This window comes from Oryza glaberrima, chromosome 2 (genome assembly GCF_000147395.1).
Source record: "Oryza glaberrima chromosome 2, OglaRS2, whole genome shotgun sequence".
NCBI lineage: Eukaryota > Viridiplantae > Streptophyta > Magnoliopsida > Poales > Poaceae > Oryza > Oryza glaberrima.
The window spans coordinates 18,516,224-18,531,727 of NC_068327.1; the positions used below are offsets into that span (position 1 = coordinate 18,516,224).

At 40.0% G+C, this 15,504-nt stretch overlaps 1 protein-coding gene across 1 annotated transcript; it reads left to right on the plus strand.

The window, feature by feature from the left end:
- Positions 1-7,050: 7,050 nt before the first annotated feature.
- LOC127761652 (protein MEI2-like 4) lies at positions 7,051-15,289 on the plus strand. The gene is made up of 15 exons (XM_052285978.1): positions 7,051-7,589; positions 8,120-8,222; positions 8,470-8,515; positions 9,061-9,381; positions 9,872-10,290; positions 10,376-10,534; positions 10,670-10,786; positions 10,852-11,000; positions 11,624-11,721; positions 11,801-12,253; positions 12,559-13,213; positions 13,312-13,396; positions 13,494-13,562; positions 13,809-13,988; positions 14,516-15,289. Exons 2-15 carry the CDS (start codon positions 8,121-8,123, stop codon positions 14,666-14,668), a joined length of 3,006 nt encoding a protein of 1,001 aa, XP_052141938.1. The 5' UTR covers positions 7,051-7,589; position 8,120; the 3' UTR covers positions 14,669-15,289.
- Positions 15,290-15,504: the final 215 nt, after the last annotated feature.

The window sequence follows — 15,504 nt, forward strand, 5'->3', positions numbered from 1 at the left end:
TCACTATTATACTTGCTCTTAGGTATCGGAAGATGCAGCTTTTACATTTAGGCAACACCTAAAACTGGTAGGGGTGGGCATTCGGTCTGATCGAAAATTTCGGTCTCGATCTTCGGTGTATCAGTCATTTCGGTCTTTGAAAAGTGAAGACCAAATTTCAACAAAAAAATGTCAGGACCGACAAATTCGGTCTCGGTCTCGGTCCTGACTGAAATTCAGCAACATTTTCATATATGCAAAAAAATAATTGAAATTTTCAATAAAAAATCACAAAAAAAATTCGTAAGCACGTATAAGACTCTTGTTAGGTTGCATGTCTAGAAAAAGTAGGGATGTGAAAAATTAGAGTTTAGTCCTATTGAACTTAGTGGATCGTAGGTTGCATTTAGACTTTTTTTTAATTCGGTCTATTCGGTTAACCGAGAAGACTAACCGAATTGACCGAACAAAATTCGGTCTTTCAGGGCCTAGGACCGAATTTCTCGGTCTCGGTCTTTTCGGTTCGACCCACCCCTAAAAACTGGTTCCAAATAGCTACAAAATTATTTGCCTTTCAATCCAACAGTTGGTCAATCGGTAGTGATGGATAGGCATAATCCTAAGAAATCCATGCAAGTGACAGTGTGTGACACCAGCACCAAAGTTGTGGATAGCAGCATCTTTGATCTTTATTCTGATAGGTTCATGTGGGGGCCAAAGGGCATGGACATACAATTGCCATTGCCATGCAACACAGTCATGGACAAAAGGAGAGAGATAAATAAAGATGCATTTATATAATTAGACGACGCATATAATAAATAGTTTCAGGGTAGATTGAAGGGAGGCGTCAGTCTGTCAGATATGCCTTTTCCTCTGTTGTTAAAAAAAGCATAGAGAAATTTAAGGCTGCCCCATGGAGGAGGCAATGAAATTATGCAGCAGCCTGACACAGCTAGTAGATTCCTGTACCAGTTTTTTCATGCATAGGATTGTTTTTATATGTATTACTAGTAGTATTTTATTGTATACTAGGAGTATTCTTTGTTGCTGCAAAGGCTTGCATCAGAAGAAATGAGCCCTTAGTTTCACTGTTGATGCTCACTGCATGGTCCCCCAAGGGCCCAGCATGATATGATATGCTCAGCAGTGGGTGTGTTTAGTTCACGTCAAAATTAGAAGTTTGATTAAAATTGGAACGATGTAACGGAAAAGTTAGAAGTTTATGTGTGTAGGCCCCAGCATGATATGATATGCTCAGCAGTGGGTGTGTTTAGTTCACGTCAAAATTAGAAGTTTGATTAAAATTGGAACGATGTGACGGAAAAGTTAGAAGTTTATGTGTGTAGGCCCCAGCATGATATGATATGCTCAGCAGTGGGTGTGTTTAGTTCACGCCAAAATTAGAAGTTTGGTTGAAATTAGAACGATGTGACAGAAAAGTTAGAAGTTTATGTGTGTAGCAAAGTTTTGATGTGATGAAAAAGTTAGAAGTTTGAAGAAAAAGTTGGGAACTAAACAGGCCCAAGTTCATGGTTCTTCTTCTCTCTTTTTTCCCTCTCTCTCTTGCTGACAAAAAGGTTCCATGCTTTTTTTTTTTTTACAATCCAGGATAAGGGTGTGTTTAGTTCTTTGGGTGTAAAAGTTTTGAAATATATGGACACACATTTGAAGTATTAAACATAGATTAATAACAAAATAAATTACAGATTCCGCCCGTAAACTGCGAGACGAATTTATAAGTCTAATTTATCCGTCATTAGCAAATATTTATTGTAGCATCACATTGTCAAATCATGGCGTAATTAGGCTCAAAAGATTCATCTCGCAATTTACATGCAAACTGTGCGATTGGTTTTTCCCCACATTTAATGCTACATGCATGTGTCCAAACATTTAATGTGATGTTTTTGGCCAAAATTTTTTGGGATCCAAATAAGGCCTAAGAAGTATTCCTACTACAGTAGAATCTGGTTTTACAACTTTTCTTTTATTATCTTTCACTTGTCCATTCAAAGTATTCGACGCCAAAGATGTGCTTGGTTTTTGAGATGTTGTCATGATAACCACTTGGGGTGTGTTTAGTTCAAGTGTGTTTAGTTCTTTGGGCATAAAGTTTTCAAAGTATACGGACGCACATTTGAAGTATTAAACGTAGACTAATAACAAAACAAATTACAGAATCCGCTTGTAAACCGTGAGATGAATTTATTAAGCCTAATTAATCCGTCATTAGCAAATGTTTAATGTAGCACCACATTATCAAATCATGGCGCAATTAGGCTTAAAAGATTCGTCTCGCAATTTACATGCAATCTGTGTAATTAGTTATTTTTTTTATATTTAATACTCCATACATGTGTCCAAATATTCGATGTGACAGGGTGTAAAATTTTGCCAGGGGATCTAAACAGGCCCTAGGACTCTATGAGGGGTCACATCCCCTTGTAGGTTGAGTTTTTTTTATGAACGGATGGAGTATATATCATCTGCCTCTTCTCTCCTAAAATAATTTTATTTTATATCCATCTTGTACATACCAATAAAAAATAAAAAGACTAAATTGTTATGGAAGATTACTTACTTGATGTAATGGTTGCATTAAATTTATTTAGTACTAGGGTAATTAGACTAGTGGAATATCAGGGCCTGCTTGGAATAATTTTAATCGCCTGAAATTGTTGCATATTGCTAATCCTTGAAATTGTAAGTTTAGTTCATTTTTGCTGTAGTTTTTCTAATGTATATGGATCTACTTTATTTTTAACCAAGTTTCAATATTTGTATCTTTAGCTTTTACAAATGTTTATCAAGTATAATTTATTTTATGTCATTGTTCGACCTTTAATTAAGAAAGAATTTAAGGTTAGTTCAAGTATAGTTTAAGTGCCTAACATATGTCTAGTCTAGGTTAGTGCAATTCATTTTTCAACCCTTTTCTGTAAGAAAAAATGGATAGTATTTAAGTAGAAAATGAAGGGAGTGTAAGGGTGGTTATGTTTTCATTCGAGGAAAGAGAAAACTCATTAAAATTTGATATAATTCCAATAACATAAAGCCTAGAGTCCATAATAAACAAATGGTAGAGATGAACTAACTCGGTCACTCCAAATTACCCTTGAAATGTTCAATATGGAACTAGTGAATTGTGATCCATCCAATCATCTCTATATCTTTTTCTATAGGCACATGTGCATCTCCTACTGGCATTAGATTACATTGAGGGGCTACGAGGGAGAAGACCAATAGGAGATAGGCATATGGCGATTAGGATTAGGTCCCACAAGGGGTAGGGACTCTGTTCGGCTTCGATAATGGTTTTGTAGGGCCCTAGTGCACAAAGAAAATTCGCTCATTCAATAAAATTGATGAGGCATGTTAAAAAGGATGGCTAGATAATTTGTGGAGGCGAACTCCTATTGATATTCCCCATGGATTTTTGCTAGCATCTTCATGTTACTTGCATTGAGGTATTGATAATGATTAGACATGTAGTACAACTGCCCTTAATAAGCCACCCCCTCCTCCAAGGCTGGCCCATGGGTGACATGAAACAATTTTTTACATCAAAAGTGCCTAAGTTTGGTCCACATGTCAACAACTATGCACAAATAAAATATGCTCTCTATGCATTTTATCTTACCCATTGTATTCTCCTCTCGTGGTTCTATTACCACTTAGCTACCCAACTCTATCATCATACCATCTCATCCACGTACTCATACGGGCTACCACTTCCCTCTTCTCCATCTTACGTCCCAACAAACTACAAGAGCCGATATCATCTAGCAGTGGATTCGATTTCGACAGCTCTAATCTATTGAAATACAAAGCACTAGCATGTACGTTGACATGATTTTAGCTGTATTTGTCGAAACACAAAAGTATATAGTACAAGCTGTATTCTTCCTCTATCTAGATCCAATGGTCATGATCGTCATCATTAAATCGTTCTCCTTTGCCCTTGAGGTCATCTTACAATCTTAATATATTACTCCATCGCACTTGAGGTATTGTGGCAATAGTCCTTACAAAATGTGATAGGAGAAGACAATAATAGAAATACACCTGCCTAGGTCATATAAACTCACGCTTGGGGATTGACTTGGCTTAGGTTTCTAGGCTGTCCGCTTAGAATTTTTTCTCCTTATCCTTCCTTTGTCGCTATTCCAAAAAAAAGTTTGGATGATATTACATTTATAGATGGATGAAGTGGGTACCATTTTGTCTTAAGGTCCAAACATTTTCCATGTCTCACATCGACTTGGATTTAGCAAACACACAGGCCATGAAAAAATAATGCACATGCTGACTAACTTATCTGAACTATAATGGTACTAGATACTTTTGACATCAACAATGGTTGAATTTATTATTTTTTGTTAGTATGAAATCGAAGGTGGCAAATAAAGGAACTCTGGGTTGTGCTCTCCCTCCCCCTCTCCAACCTAAAGGCATGGATATAAATGAGTAGAGTTGGGATGTTATACTTCTTTTGGTTCTCACAAAAGTTGGATCTTGTAGGCGCGTGGTGTGGTTTGTAGTTTTTTGTTTTTTCCTAGTCATGGACTCCTATAGCTATGATTTTGTTTTTTTTTTCGCTATATCAATATGAAATCTCGCACCGTCTTGTACAGTTCAGTTCGAAAAAAAAATAAAGGAATAGAGAACTAACATGCATGGCTTTGGTGGTGACCAATGTGGCCATGGTGCTGCATGAACTTGGAAGCATATGCATTACAGTTTTTAGAAAGTTGGTAGAAATCACTGGTAAGCAGCTCTTTTACTATACTTCATGCTCATTTTGGAATAACTTGCAGAAGTCACAAAACTTGTGCACCAAGAAGTAGTAGCTAGTATCAGTAATTTGTATTTGAGGTGATCAATGCTGGACATATCTATCTTTAGCTATGACTTTGACAAAACGTGCTCCATCAAACATATGTTGTCTGCCTAAAAATAAACTACTAGAATTTATAGGACTATTTCCGATTAAAATTTCTAACTTGAGCAATTTGAGGGAAATAGGCCAGCCTACGCATTGTTTGTATAACAATATTGTTAGTGTTTGCTGCTTATAATCGCATAAAAGGCTATTTTTCTCATTATCTAAAATTGATCGTTTTCTCGTCGAACCGCCTAATGTAATCAATGTGTTGAAACTGAGCAAAAGTGAAATCAGTATCTAAGAAAAGAGCATGATGGGCATCTATCTCAATCGGACAAAGGCGGAGGCCGAGGAGGGAAAGAAGAAAGGTAGTATCTCCACATTCACTAAACCAAATACGGAACTCATGTTTGTAATTCCATACGAGATGAAAGTCTCATGCACAGTTTTGCATGAGAGAAAGAAGCGAAGAATCCTCTTTTCGACAGGAACCATGCTTTCACTAAAAACACGAATATTTCTATAACCGTTACATTACCAACATATTAGAGCTAGTTAACAAAAGAAGCAGGTGCGACTACAAACTAAACCCACATCTAACTCGGTTAAACTTATGTAACTCATAACTTATAGTAGTGCGCAAAAGCATAACCATGAGCCACTAGCTAAGGGTGTGTTTAGTTCACGTCAAAATTGGAAGCTTGATTGAAATTGGAACGATGTGACGGAAAAGTTGGAAATTTATGTATGTAGGAAAGTTTTGATGTGATTGAAAAGTTAGAAGTATGAAGAAAAAGTTTGCAACTAAACAAGAGCTAAAAGACACACCATATGGTCAAATACATCGCTCTCAGAACGTAATTTTATCATGGTCAAATACACCGTTTTCAGTAATTTAATCTCTGCTATAGTTAGCAACATAATTTATTACGGCCCAACAAGAAGAAAAAGGAAAAAGGAGAGAGAAAGAAGCAACGTTTGCATCTTTTTCTTAGTTTGAGCTGTCGGTAGTACAAAATCCAAGGCCAGCGATCAATCTTAAACACAAACATAAAAAAAAATGGTGTACTCGCCTTAATTAAACTTATTTTGAAATCAACTTGCAAACCCCATCCAATGAAAACGAATTGACAAGGCTTAGTTTAGATTAACCAGTAGGAGTACTACCCCAAAAGTACTTAAGGATATGGGTCAAGACTAGAGAAAATCACAACCAATCGGAGCAAACAAGAAACTGAAAAGGACCTTCCCTGCTTACTGTCAGATGGACTACTTTGAGAAAAAAAGGGGGCAAAATAACTATATCAATAAATTAACCTCTGTCAAAACAGGCAACAATTAAAATTAAGGGCAGCTTAGACCATTCTTTCTAATTTTCTAGTTATAAGATGCACATTCTACTTCAGTTTTCGTTAGCGCGTTTTTCAAACTGCTAAACGATATGTTCCGTACGAAAACTTTCTATATAAGTAGCTTAAAAATATCAAATAAATCCATTATTCAATTTTGTAATAATCAAAAACTCAATTAATCATACGCTAATGACTTTATATTCCCTTACTCAATCTTCATCTATCTTAAATTGGGCCATGTCTCTTTTTTTAATTAAGATGTAGATTTTACTTCGATTTCCATTAGCACGATTTTTAAATCGCTAAATGGTGTGTTTCATACGGAGGATCTACTTTTGAAAATTTTTAATGATTTAAACTCAATTATTTATATATTAATAGCTCTCTCATTCTGCGTGCCCTTACTTAATCCTCATTACTTACAAACACTGCATAACGGAGTAATAGTATTATTATTAATGTAATGTTAATCCTGATCCTAATCCCTAATCCAAAGAGAACCATCTAAATACCCGGCGCAAGCAACCCCCTCTGCTCTGTCGTAACCAAAAATTTCCCTCTCCCTGCGAACTCCCACCACCCAAAGTTAACTCCCCCAACCTCCCGCCCGTCGCGCCAGCTGACCCGTCACTGACAGGGTGGGCCCCACGCCCCGGCGCGGTGGGTCCCGCGCGTCAGCGACCGTGGGTAGGGTGGGCGCGGGTGCCCCCCCCCCCACCCCGGTCCCGTGCTCCGCGGTGGCGGTCACCGGGTGCGGGGGGTGGGCCGCGTATATAGGCGGGCCGCCGCGCCGCGCGCCGCTGGTTAGGTGTAGGAGCTTCAGCTTTGGCCCACATCGCCCCCCTCTCGCCCTCTTCCTTCGCTTTCGTCTCACCGCCCCCACCGCCTTGCCTGGGGGAGGGGAGGGGAGCCCTTCGCCGGAGCGGCCAGGTTCCGGCGAGCATCTAGAGGAGGAGGAGGGGGAGGGCGGGGAATGGGGAGCGGCGGCCGGAAGAGGGGGCACGTCGTCGCTGCTGCTGCTGCTGTTGTTGTTGCGTCCCTCTAGGGTTAGGTAGGGGCGTTGCTGGAGTAGCTTTCTCCCACCCCCAATTTTTTTTGTTCGTTCTCTTTCGCTCTCGAGGTCTCTCTCTCTCTCTCTCTCTCCCCACCTCCGCCCCGCCGCGTCGGGGGGTTGGTCCTCCTTGCCGGCGGCGTTCGTCGTCGTCGTCGTCGCATTGAGGGGGGAGAGGTGATCCGGCCGTAGTCCATTCCAGCTCGGGAAAGGGGGGGGCATGGGGGCAGCTGGTCCGCGTGGTGGTGCCGCCGCTCTCGAATTCGTGCGGGGATTTTGGTTTTGAAGAGGAGGGAGGTGACCCGCACGCGCCGATCTGGTGAGGCCTTGCTCGTTTTGTGCTGTTTTTTGTGCCTAGCTTTGGTCGGAGGTGTTTGAATTGTTGGGGAATTTTGAGCTTTTGCTGTGATCTGAGCTTCAAATTTCGGTTTAATTTTTGGTGGGGTTTCTTTGATCACAAGATACTTGCTTGCTTGGAGCTTTGGGAGCCCGAGGCGCATTAAATTCCACATCTTCTGCGCTGTTTTATCGGGAAATTAAACATTTCGTGCTCAAGTCTGTGGGGGGTTTTTCCCTCGGATTTGTCAAATCTGGCGGCTCTCGTTCGAAAATTTTCATCTTGGGAGCTTACGAACGCAAAATTCTTCACATTTCTTTTGCTTCCTGGCTTGGAAGCTGTGGAATCCAAATTTTTATGTGCTGAATTGACATGGTTAGCCATGTTTTTTTCCACAGAACCACATGATTTTAGCAAAATTTCGCCATTTCTACTTTGATCCGGTGGAATCTAGTTGCCAGATGTGTCGACTGGTACCTTGTCTAACTAGCTCCATGGCTATGCGCTTGCAGGATGCCATCTCAGGTCATGGATCAGAGGCATCACATGTCCCAGTACAGCCACCCCACCTTGGCTGCATCCTCCTTCTCGGAGGAGCTTCGTCTCCCCACAGAGGTACTCCTCCATAATTGCGATAATTTTGGTCCAAATCTTCCTTCTGGAAGTCTTTTCTATGTGATGGCTAATGGTGATCTGTCTGGAAATTTTATTTGTTTAGCCTTTCCTGGTGACCTGGTTATGATTCATATATACAAATCTTTACCAATTATTCTCACCATGTTTATATATTCATTATGATGAATATCTATAATTTGTACTAATTTTTCTCTCACCATGTTCATCTCTTCTTCTATCTTTGCAGAGGCAAGTTGGATTTTGGAAGCAGGAGTCATTACCTCATCACATGGGTTAGTGCTGAGTTTGATTTAACTTATACTGGGTTTTGTTCTACATTTGTCTATTAGTATGCCTTGCGGTTGCAGCTGTAAATTTTCACGCTGTTGGGGGCATGTACTTAGTCGTTTCTTTATGCATGGATAGCAAAACTTTGGGGACATTTATTGGCTCTTTTTTCTGCATGAATTACAAACCATCTATTGGAGGGCTTTCTTTGAAAGGTTTACCTGGCCTTGACAGCCATCTAGCCTGCCTAAATTGAGTTAACACTAGGTGCTGGCCTTGCCACCTGATTAGTGCCTTGGTGAACATTGGTTTTAAGTATTTTCCCCTCTATTTATGTTAGATTAATTTGCAATAAATAAATAAATAAATAAATAAATAAACATGCATGTTCTTCTTATATATGCAATTGGTTGTTGTGTTTTTTCTTGTTATGGTTACTTTCTTTGTTCTATTGTACTACTCTTTGAGTCTTTGATAATGTGATGGTTCATAAATATGTGGGTTTCCCATGATATTTTCTCATAACTAGGTGGGTTTCCAATATTGACAGGAAGCAAGTCTGTTGCATCTTCACCAATTGAAAAACCTCAACCTATTGGGACAAGGATGGCTGGTCGACTAGAACTTCTACAACCATATAAACTAAGAGACCAGGGAGCTGCATTTAGCCTTGAGCACAAGCTATTCGGTCAAGAGAGGCATGCTAACTTGCCACCATCTCCTTGGAGACCTGATCAAGAAACTGGCCGCCAAACTGATTCATCTTTGAAGTCGGCAGCTTTATTTTCTGATGGGAGGATTAATCCGAATGGTGCCTATAACGAGAATGGGCTTTTCTCAAGCTCTGTATCAGATATTTTTGACAAGAAATGTGAGTGGTTTTTCTTTATCATTTGCATTTGCTTCATCAAAATGCTTGATTCTATGAAACACAGACTCGAGAAATTTCCATTCCATTGATAGTAAATGTGCTGAAATATACCATCACATGACATATGTATTGGCAACTACAACGCTTCCTTACGATCTTACATTCTATACTTAATGCTTCTCATGAATTAATAGAAATGTACAAAAGTAAAACAAAAAGTACAACTGAAATGAAAGGGTAGTAAAATGAAATGACTTTCATTCCCTTCCCCTTTTTCCATAAGAATCTTGCCTCCTTTATCTCCTGTTTCTTTCTAGTGGCTAAAAGAATCAATCCACTTTAGTTTGGTATCGTAGTCCGTCTGTTATTCTTGTACATTCTTTTGCCAAAAAAAAGTCTGCACTCTGGTTCAACCTTTATTCTATTGTAATATGTTATCTCCAATTTCCAATCATTGACCACTGTCTAATTTTATTTGTAACCTGTGCAGTGAGATTAACATCCAAGAATGGTCTTGTCGGTCAGTCAATTGAAAAGGTTGACCTAAACCATGTTGATGATGAGCCCTTTGAGTTGACCGAGGAAATTGAGGCCCAAATAATTGGAAATCTTCTTCCTGATGATGATGACCTGTTATCAGGTGTTGTTGATGAAGTTGGGTATCCAACCAACGCTAACAACCGGGATGATGCTGATGATGATATATTCTACACTGGAGGCGGGATGGAACTCGAAACTGATGAAAATAAAAAACTGCAAGAATTTAATGGCAGTGCTAATGATGGAATTGGTTTGTTAAATGGTGTGTTGAATGGTGAACATCTATACCGGGAACAGCCTTCGAGAACTCTTTTTGTTCGAAACATTAATAGTAATGTTGAGGACTCTGAATTGAAGCTCCTATTTGAGGTTAGTTACTTATTTCTTCTTCTTTGAGTCACTCTTCTGTTACAACAGATTTGACATCTGAGAAGCCATCTGTTCTTCTATGCAGCATTTCGGAGATATCCGTGCCCTTTATACTGCCTGTAAACATCGTGGTTTTGTGATGATATCTTACTATGATATAAGGTCAGCGCTGAATGCCAAGATGGAGCTTCAAAACAAGGCACTGAGGCGTAGGAAACTTGACATACATTATTCCATTCCGAAGGTAACCATCAAATCATCAATTGCCACTTAACTGAAAATGCTTATCTGCATTTTCTGTTGCCTGTTCTTGTGCTTAGAATGTTATTATTCTAGATATGCACTAAAATTGAGCACATTTGCTTTTCTTTCCCCACAGGACAATCCTTCGGAGAAAGACATTAACCAGGGAACTATTGTACTTTTTAACGTTGACCTATCTTTAACAAATGATGATCTACATAAGATCTTTGGTGACTATGGTGAAATAAAGGAGGTACGGTATTTCATTTGCTGACTACTATTATAGCTAGAAGTATGACTCACTAGTTCTATTTGCAGATTCGTGACACTCCACAGAAGGGTCATCACAAAATAATAGAATTTTATGATGTCAGAGCAGCTGAAGCTGCACTTCGTGCATTAAACAGGAATGATATTGCAGGCAAGAAAATCAAATTGGAGACCAGCCGTCTGGGTGCTGCTAGGCGGTAAGTCATTTGGGTCTTGTCAACAGTGATAATACTCTGTTTGCTGTTTTCTTTTTAGTTCTTACTACTACTTTCTTCATCACTTTTATAACATACATATTCACCATTTTAACATTTTTGACATACTAGCTGAATGCCCATACATTGCAATGGGAATTAATTATTAGAGAACCACACTGCACACTCTAAAGCCTCAAAAATTAATATAAAACTATCCTCAATGTAAATCTTAGGGTCATATTTTTTGTCGTCATTTTCACCTCCAATTTGTTTTCCCTGTTAGACGGCTTGAGGTTAGGAAAGGGACAAAAGTCCACCTACCTCACTGTTTGGGGGACTCACATGGCAGTGGTGGTGGGTGGTGGCAGATTCACCACTCCCCACAACCATTGAGGTCTTTTAAAAGAGTATAGAGTATATATTTTGAATGCATAGTGTATCTTCTTTTATGTTTGAGTTTCTTATCCACATAATGTTCATGCTGAGCTGTGCAGGAATAGTTTAGTTGAATGCAGCATATTGAATAAACGAAAAAAATGTCAAACATGTTGGTAGAATGGCATTTCTCTGAGTATTTTAATTGTAGCTATTGCTTTGACTGATTTCAATGCTCTCTATCACAGCTTGTCGCAGCATATGTCTTCAGAATTGTGTCAGGAAGAGTTTGGTGTATGCAAACTGGGGAGTCCAAGCACAAGTAGCCCTCCAATTGCTTCGTTTGGTATGCTGTTTTCCTTTTTCATCTCAATGTATGTTTTGCTGATAGGTGCATTTTCTGACACGGATGGTTATATTTCAAGGTTCTACTAATTTGGCAACAATAACTTCAACTGGTCATGAAAATGGAAGTATCCAGGGTATGCATTCTGGAATTCAGACATCAATAAGCCAGTTCAGAGAAACATCTTTTCCAGGCCTATCTTCTACCATACCACAAAGTTTGTCCACTCCAATTGGAATTTCATCCGGTGCAACTCATAGTAACCAGGCTGCCCTTGGTGAGATCAGCCAATCTCTAGGTCGGATGAATGGGCATATGAACTATAGTTTTCAGGGCATGAGTGCTCTTCATCCTCATTCTCTGCCTGAAGTCCACAATGGAGTGAACAATGGTGTCCCTTACAACTTAAACAGCATGGCACAAGTTGTCAATGGAACCAACTCGAGGACAGCTGAAGCTGTGGACAACAGACATCTCCATAAAGTGGGTTCCGGCAACCTCAATGGACATTCATTTGATCGTGCGGAAGGAGGTAATTTGTATATCCTAATCTCCTTTGTTTGAAAAATCTGTTATGTTAAGAGGAACTGAACTATCCTAGGATATGTTGGTTCCATCATGGGTCATGCCATGATTTTGGTGGGATGACATCATTCCTCGTTTTCTATAATTACATGCTTTTGTGGGATGAGGTGGTGATCGACCAAACACATTTCGTTTCTCAAACCAATGAAAGTTGTGTAATGTTTGGATGAAAGAAATTACATCTGGATCAATCTACAAGCCTTATATGTTATCTAATCATTCCTTGAATGTGTATTTTTTTTTCACTTGCAGCTCTTGGATTTTCAAGAAGTGGAAGTTCTTCTGTCCGTGGTCACCAGTTAATGTGGAATAATTCAAGTAACTTCCATCATCACCCAAATTCTCCTGTTCTATGGCCAAGCCCTGGATCATTTGTAAACAATGTTCCATCTCGCTCCCCTGCACAAATGCATGGAGTTCCAAGAGCACCATCGTCGCACATGATTGACAATGTGCTTCCCATGCACCATCTCCATGTAGGATCGGCACCAGCGATCAACCCATCACTTTGGGATAGGCGGCATGGCTATGCAGGGGAATTGACAGAAGCACCAAATTTCCATCCTGGTAGTGTGGGAAGCATGGGATTTCCTGGTAGTCCTCAGCTTCACTCGATGGAGCTTAATAACATATACCCTCAAACTGGAGGGAATTGCATGGACCCAACTGTGTCTCCTGCACAGATTGGTGGTCCATCTCCTCAGCAGAGAGGTTCGATGTTCCATGGAAGGAATCCTATGGTTCCCCTTCCATCCTTTGATTCACCTGGTGAACGGATGAGGAGCCGAAGAAATGATTCAAATGGTAATCAGTCTGATAATAAAAAGCAATATGAGCTTGATGTTGACCGCATTGTTCGTGGTGATGACTCCCGGACTACGCTGATGATAAAGAATATCCCAAACAAGTATGTGTAACAACTGTTAATTTAGGTTCATTTTTTTTTCTTGCCTTTGCCTTCTTTTCTCTCATTTTCATGTATTTCTAATTGACTTGGGATTCCAGGTACACCTCAAAGATGCTTCTAGCTGCTATTGATGAAAATCATAAAGGGACTTATGATTTTATTTACCTACCAATTGACTTCAAGGTGATCTAGATTTATTTAGTATGCAACTAATACATCATATTTGTTCAGATAGTCTTGCCTAATCGAATTACTGAATGGGATGTGTCCTACTTTTCAGAACAAGTGCAATGTAGGCTATGCTTTCATCAATATGACCAATCCTCAGCATATCATTCCATTTTATCAGGTGAGAGATACTATCTATAGGGCCTGCCCAGCTGAGCTGGCTGCAACTGCACCACAGCCAGCTGCTGCCCGAAGCAGCAATGCCCGTGGCTTGCTCCTGCAGCCAGCTAGCCAAGAGAAACCATTATCAAGTGCTAGTCGCATGAAGGCAATAGCTTACGTTCTGCATGCGGCTTGTCAACTTTGGACATTGTACATTATCCAATTTGAAATAAATCAATATTGTGCCCTCATCCCTTTTTTGCAGACGTTCAATGGCAAGAAGTGGGAAAAGTTTAACAGTGAGAAAGTGGCATCACTTGCTTATGCTAGAATCCAAGGGAAATCAGCTCTTATTGCTCACTTCCAGAACTCCAGTTTGATGAATGAGGACAAGCGCTGCCGCCCCATACTATTCCATTCGGATGGTCCTAATGCAGGAGATCAGGTATGATCTCTCTCTCTCTCTCTCTCTCTCTCTCTCTCTCTCTCTCTCTCTCTCTCTCTCTCGTTGATAAATGGAGTTAAAGCAGCAGATGACACTTGGACACAGTTTGCTGTTTTATGGCAAGTTCTTTTTTGTTAGCAGGCCTTTTCTGCTGTATTTGAATGTATTTTATCACAAATAGACCTATATTTTGTGGTTGTTTCTGTTCTGCAGTTCCAAATTTCATGCCACATTGTGGGTTCCTTCTCACTCTCTTTTTTTCTTTTGCATGCCATGTCATGGTCTCTTTCCTATATATTACAGTTGCAAGCACCATTCCTTCTCATTTCTTTGGGAACTAGAAGATAATAGTATCTGTTACTTATTATTCTCTCCTAATGGCACTGAGTTTGCTCCATAATCACTAGTCATTCTTGTTTGGTCTTTCAGAACCTTTTATCTTAGCTCTGAAAGGTTTATTGTTCCATGCAGATTGCTATTCCTTTAACTATATGATTAACACCTTTTGTCCTTTTGTTGTCCATTAGGAACCATTCCCTATGGGTACAAACATCCGAGCCAGGTCAGGGAGATCGCGAGCTTCCTCTGGCGAAGAAAGCCACCAGGACATCTCAATCACCTCGGTTAATTGTGACACTTCTACCAATGGAGTTGATACTACAGGGCCTGCCAAGGACTGAGTAACACAACTGCTCTGGATCACTAACCCCCAAATCCCAAATCATAACTTTTGCGACGCGGTTTCCATTTCCCAGTTTTCCGCCCTTTTTCCCCCCCAACTTTGGTTTTTTTGGTATGACCCCCAATCTGTATTTATTAACTTCCATGAATGCGGGTTACCGAAGACTTGGCTAGATTGCTGCAACATTTTGTCCCTGATGGAAACATGGATAGAGAGACAGAGAGGGTGCTTCCAGTTTCCCCTGAACCTACCATTATCATATTAACCTGAAGGCCGAGAAAGGTGAAAGGCGCAGCGAGAGCTTCCAGATTTTGGTCACTTTTTAAGAATGTATTAACCCCATGTTGTATAGCAGTTTCCAGTAACTGTGCTGAGGGGAGAGAGAGAGAGAGAGAGAGAGGAGAGCAAGGAGACAATTTACATGAGTTTTTAGTGGTGGTGTGGAGAGGAAGTCTTTCCCTGCATTTTCTTTTGGAACCTTTTCTGGCGTCTTCATCTATGTTCCATTTTGAGTTGAGGTCTCCTCTTTTAAGTTGTGTGCAGAGGAGTTCCGATTTTGTCTTCAGGGAACTTTGACCGTATCTATCGACCTTCATATGTAAATCAACATCTCTATGTAGTTTGTGTGCCCTCTGTTGTATGCCTGCGGCCCCTTGCACCAAACGAATTGTTCTAACTCGTGAGATTGCTGTCCTCGTTTGGTCGTATTACATCTGAATCTAAGCATTTGATGTTACGCAAATACATGCCAATGGCTGCATTGCGACATGTAGCAGACGGCCAATGTTCAAACAAGAATCTTTACTTATGAAGTATACTACTACCTACATCCTA

What these genes read in the sequence shown, in the direction of transcription:
- LOC127761652 (XM_052285978.1), top strand. Translation starts at nt 8,121, where the DNA reads ATGCCATCTCAGGTCATGGATCAGAGGCATCACATGTCCCAGTACAGC. An exon ending in GTCATTACCTCATCACATGG is followed by an intron (nt 8,516 to 9,060) that starts GTTAGTGCTGAG and finishes CAATATTGACAG; the next exon opens with GAAGCAAGTCTGTTGCATCT. An exon ending in CCCTCCAATTGCTTCGTTTG is followed by an intron (nt 11,722 to 11,800) that starts GTATGCTGTTTT and finishes TTATATTTCAAG; the next exon opens with GTTCTACTAATTTGGCAACA.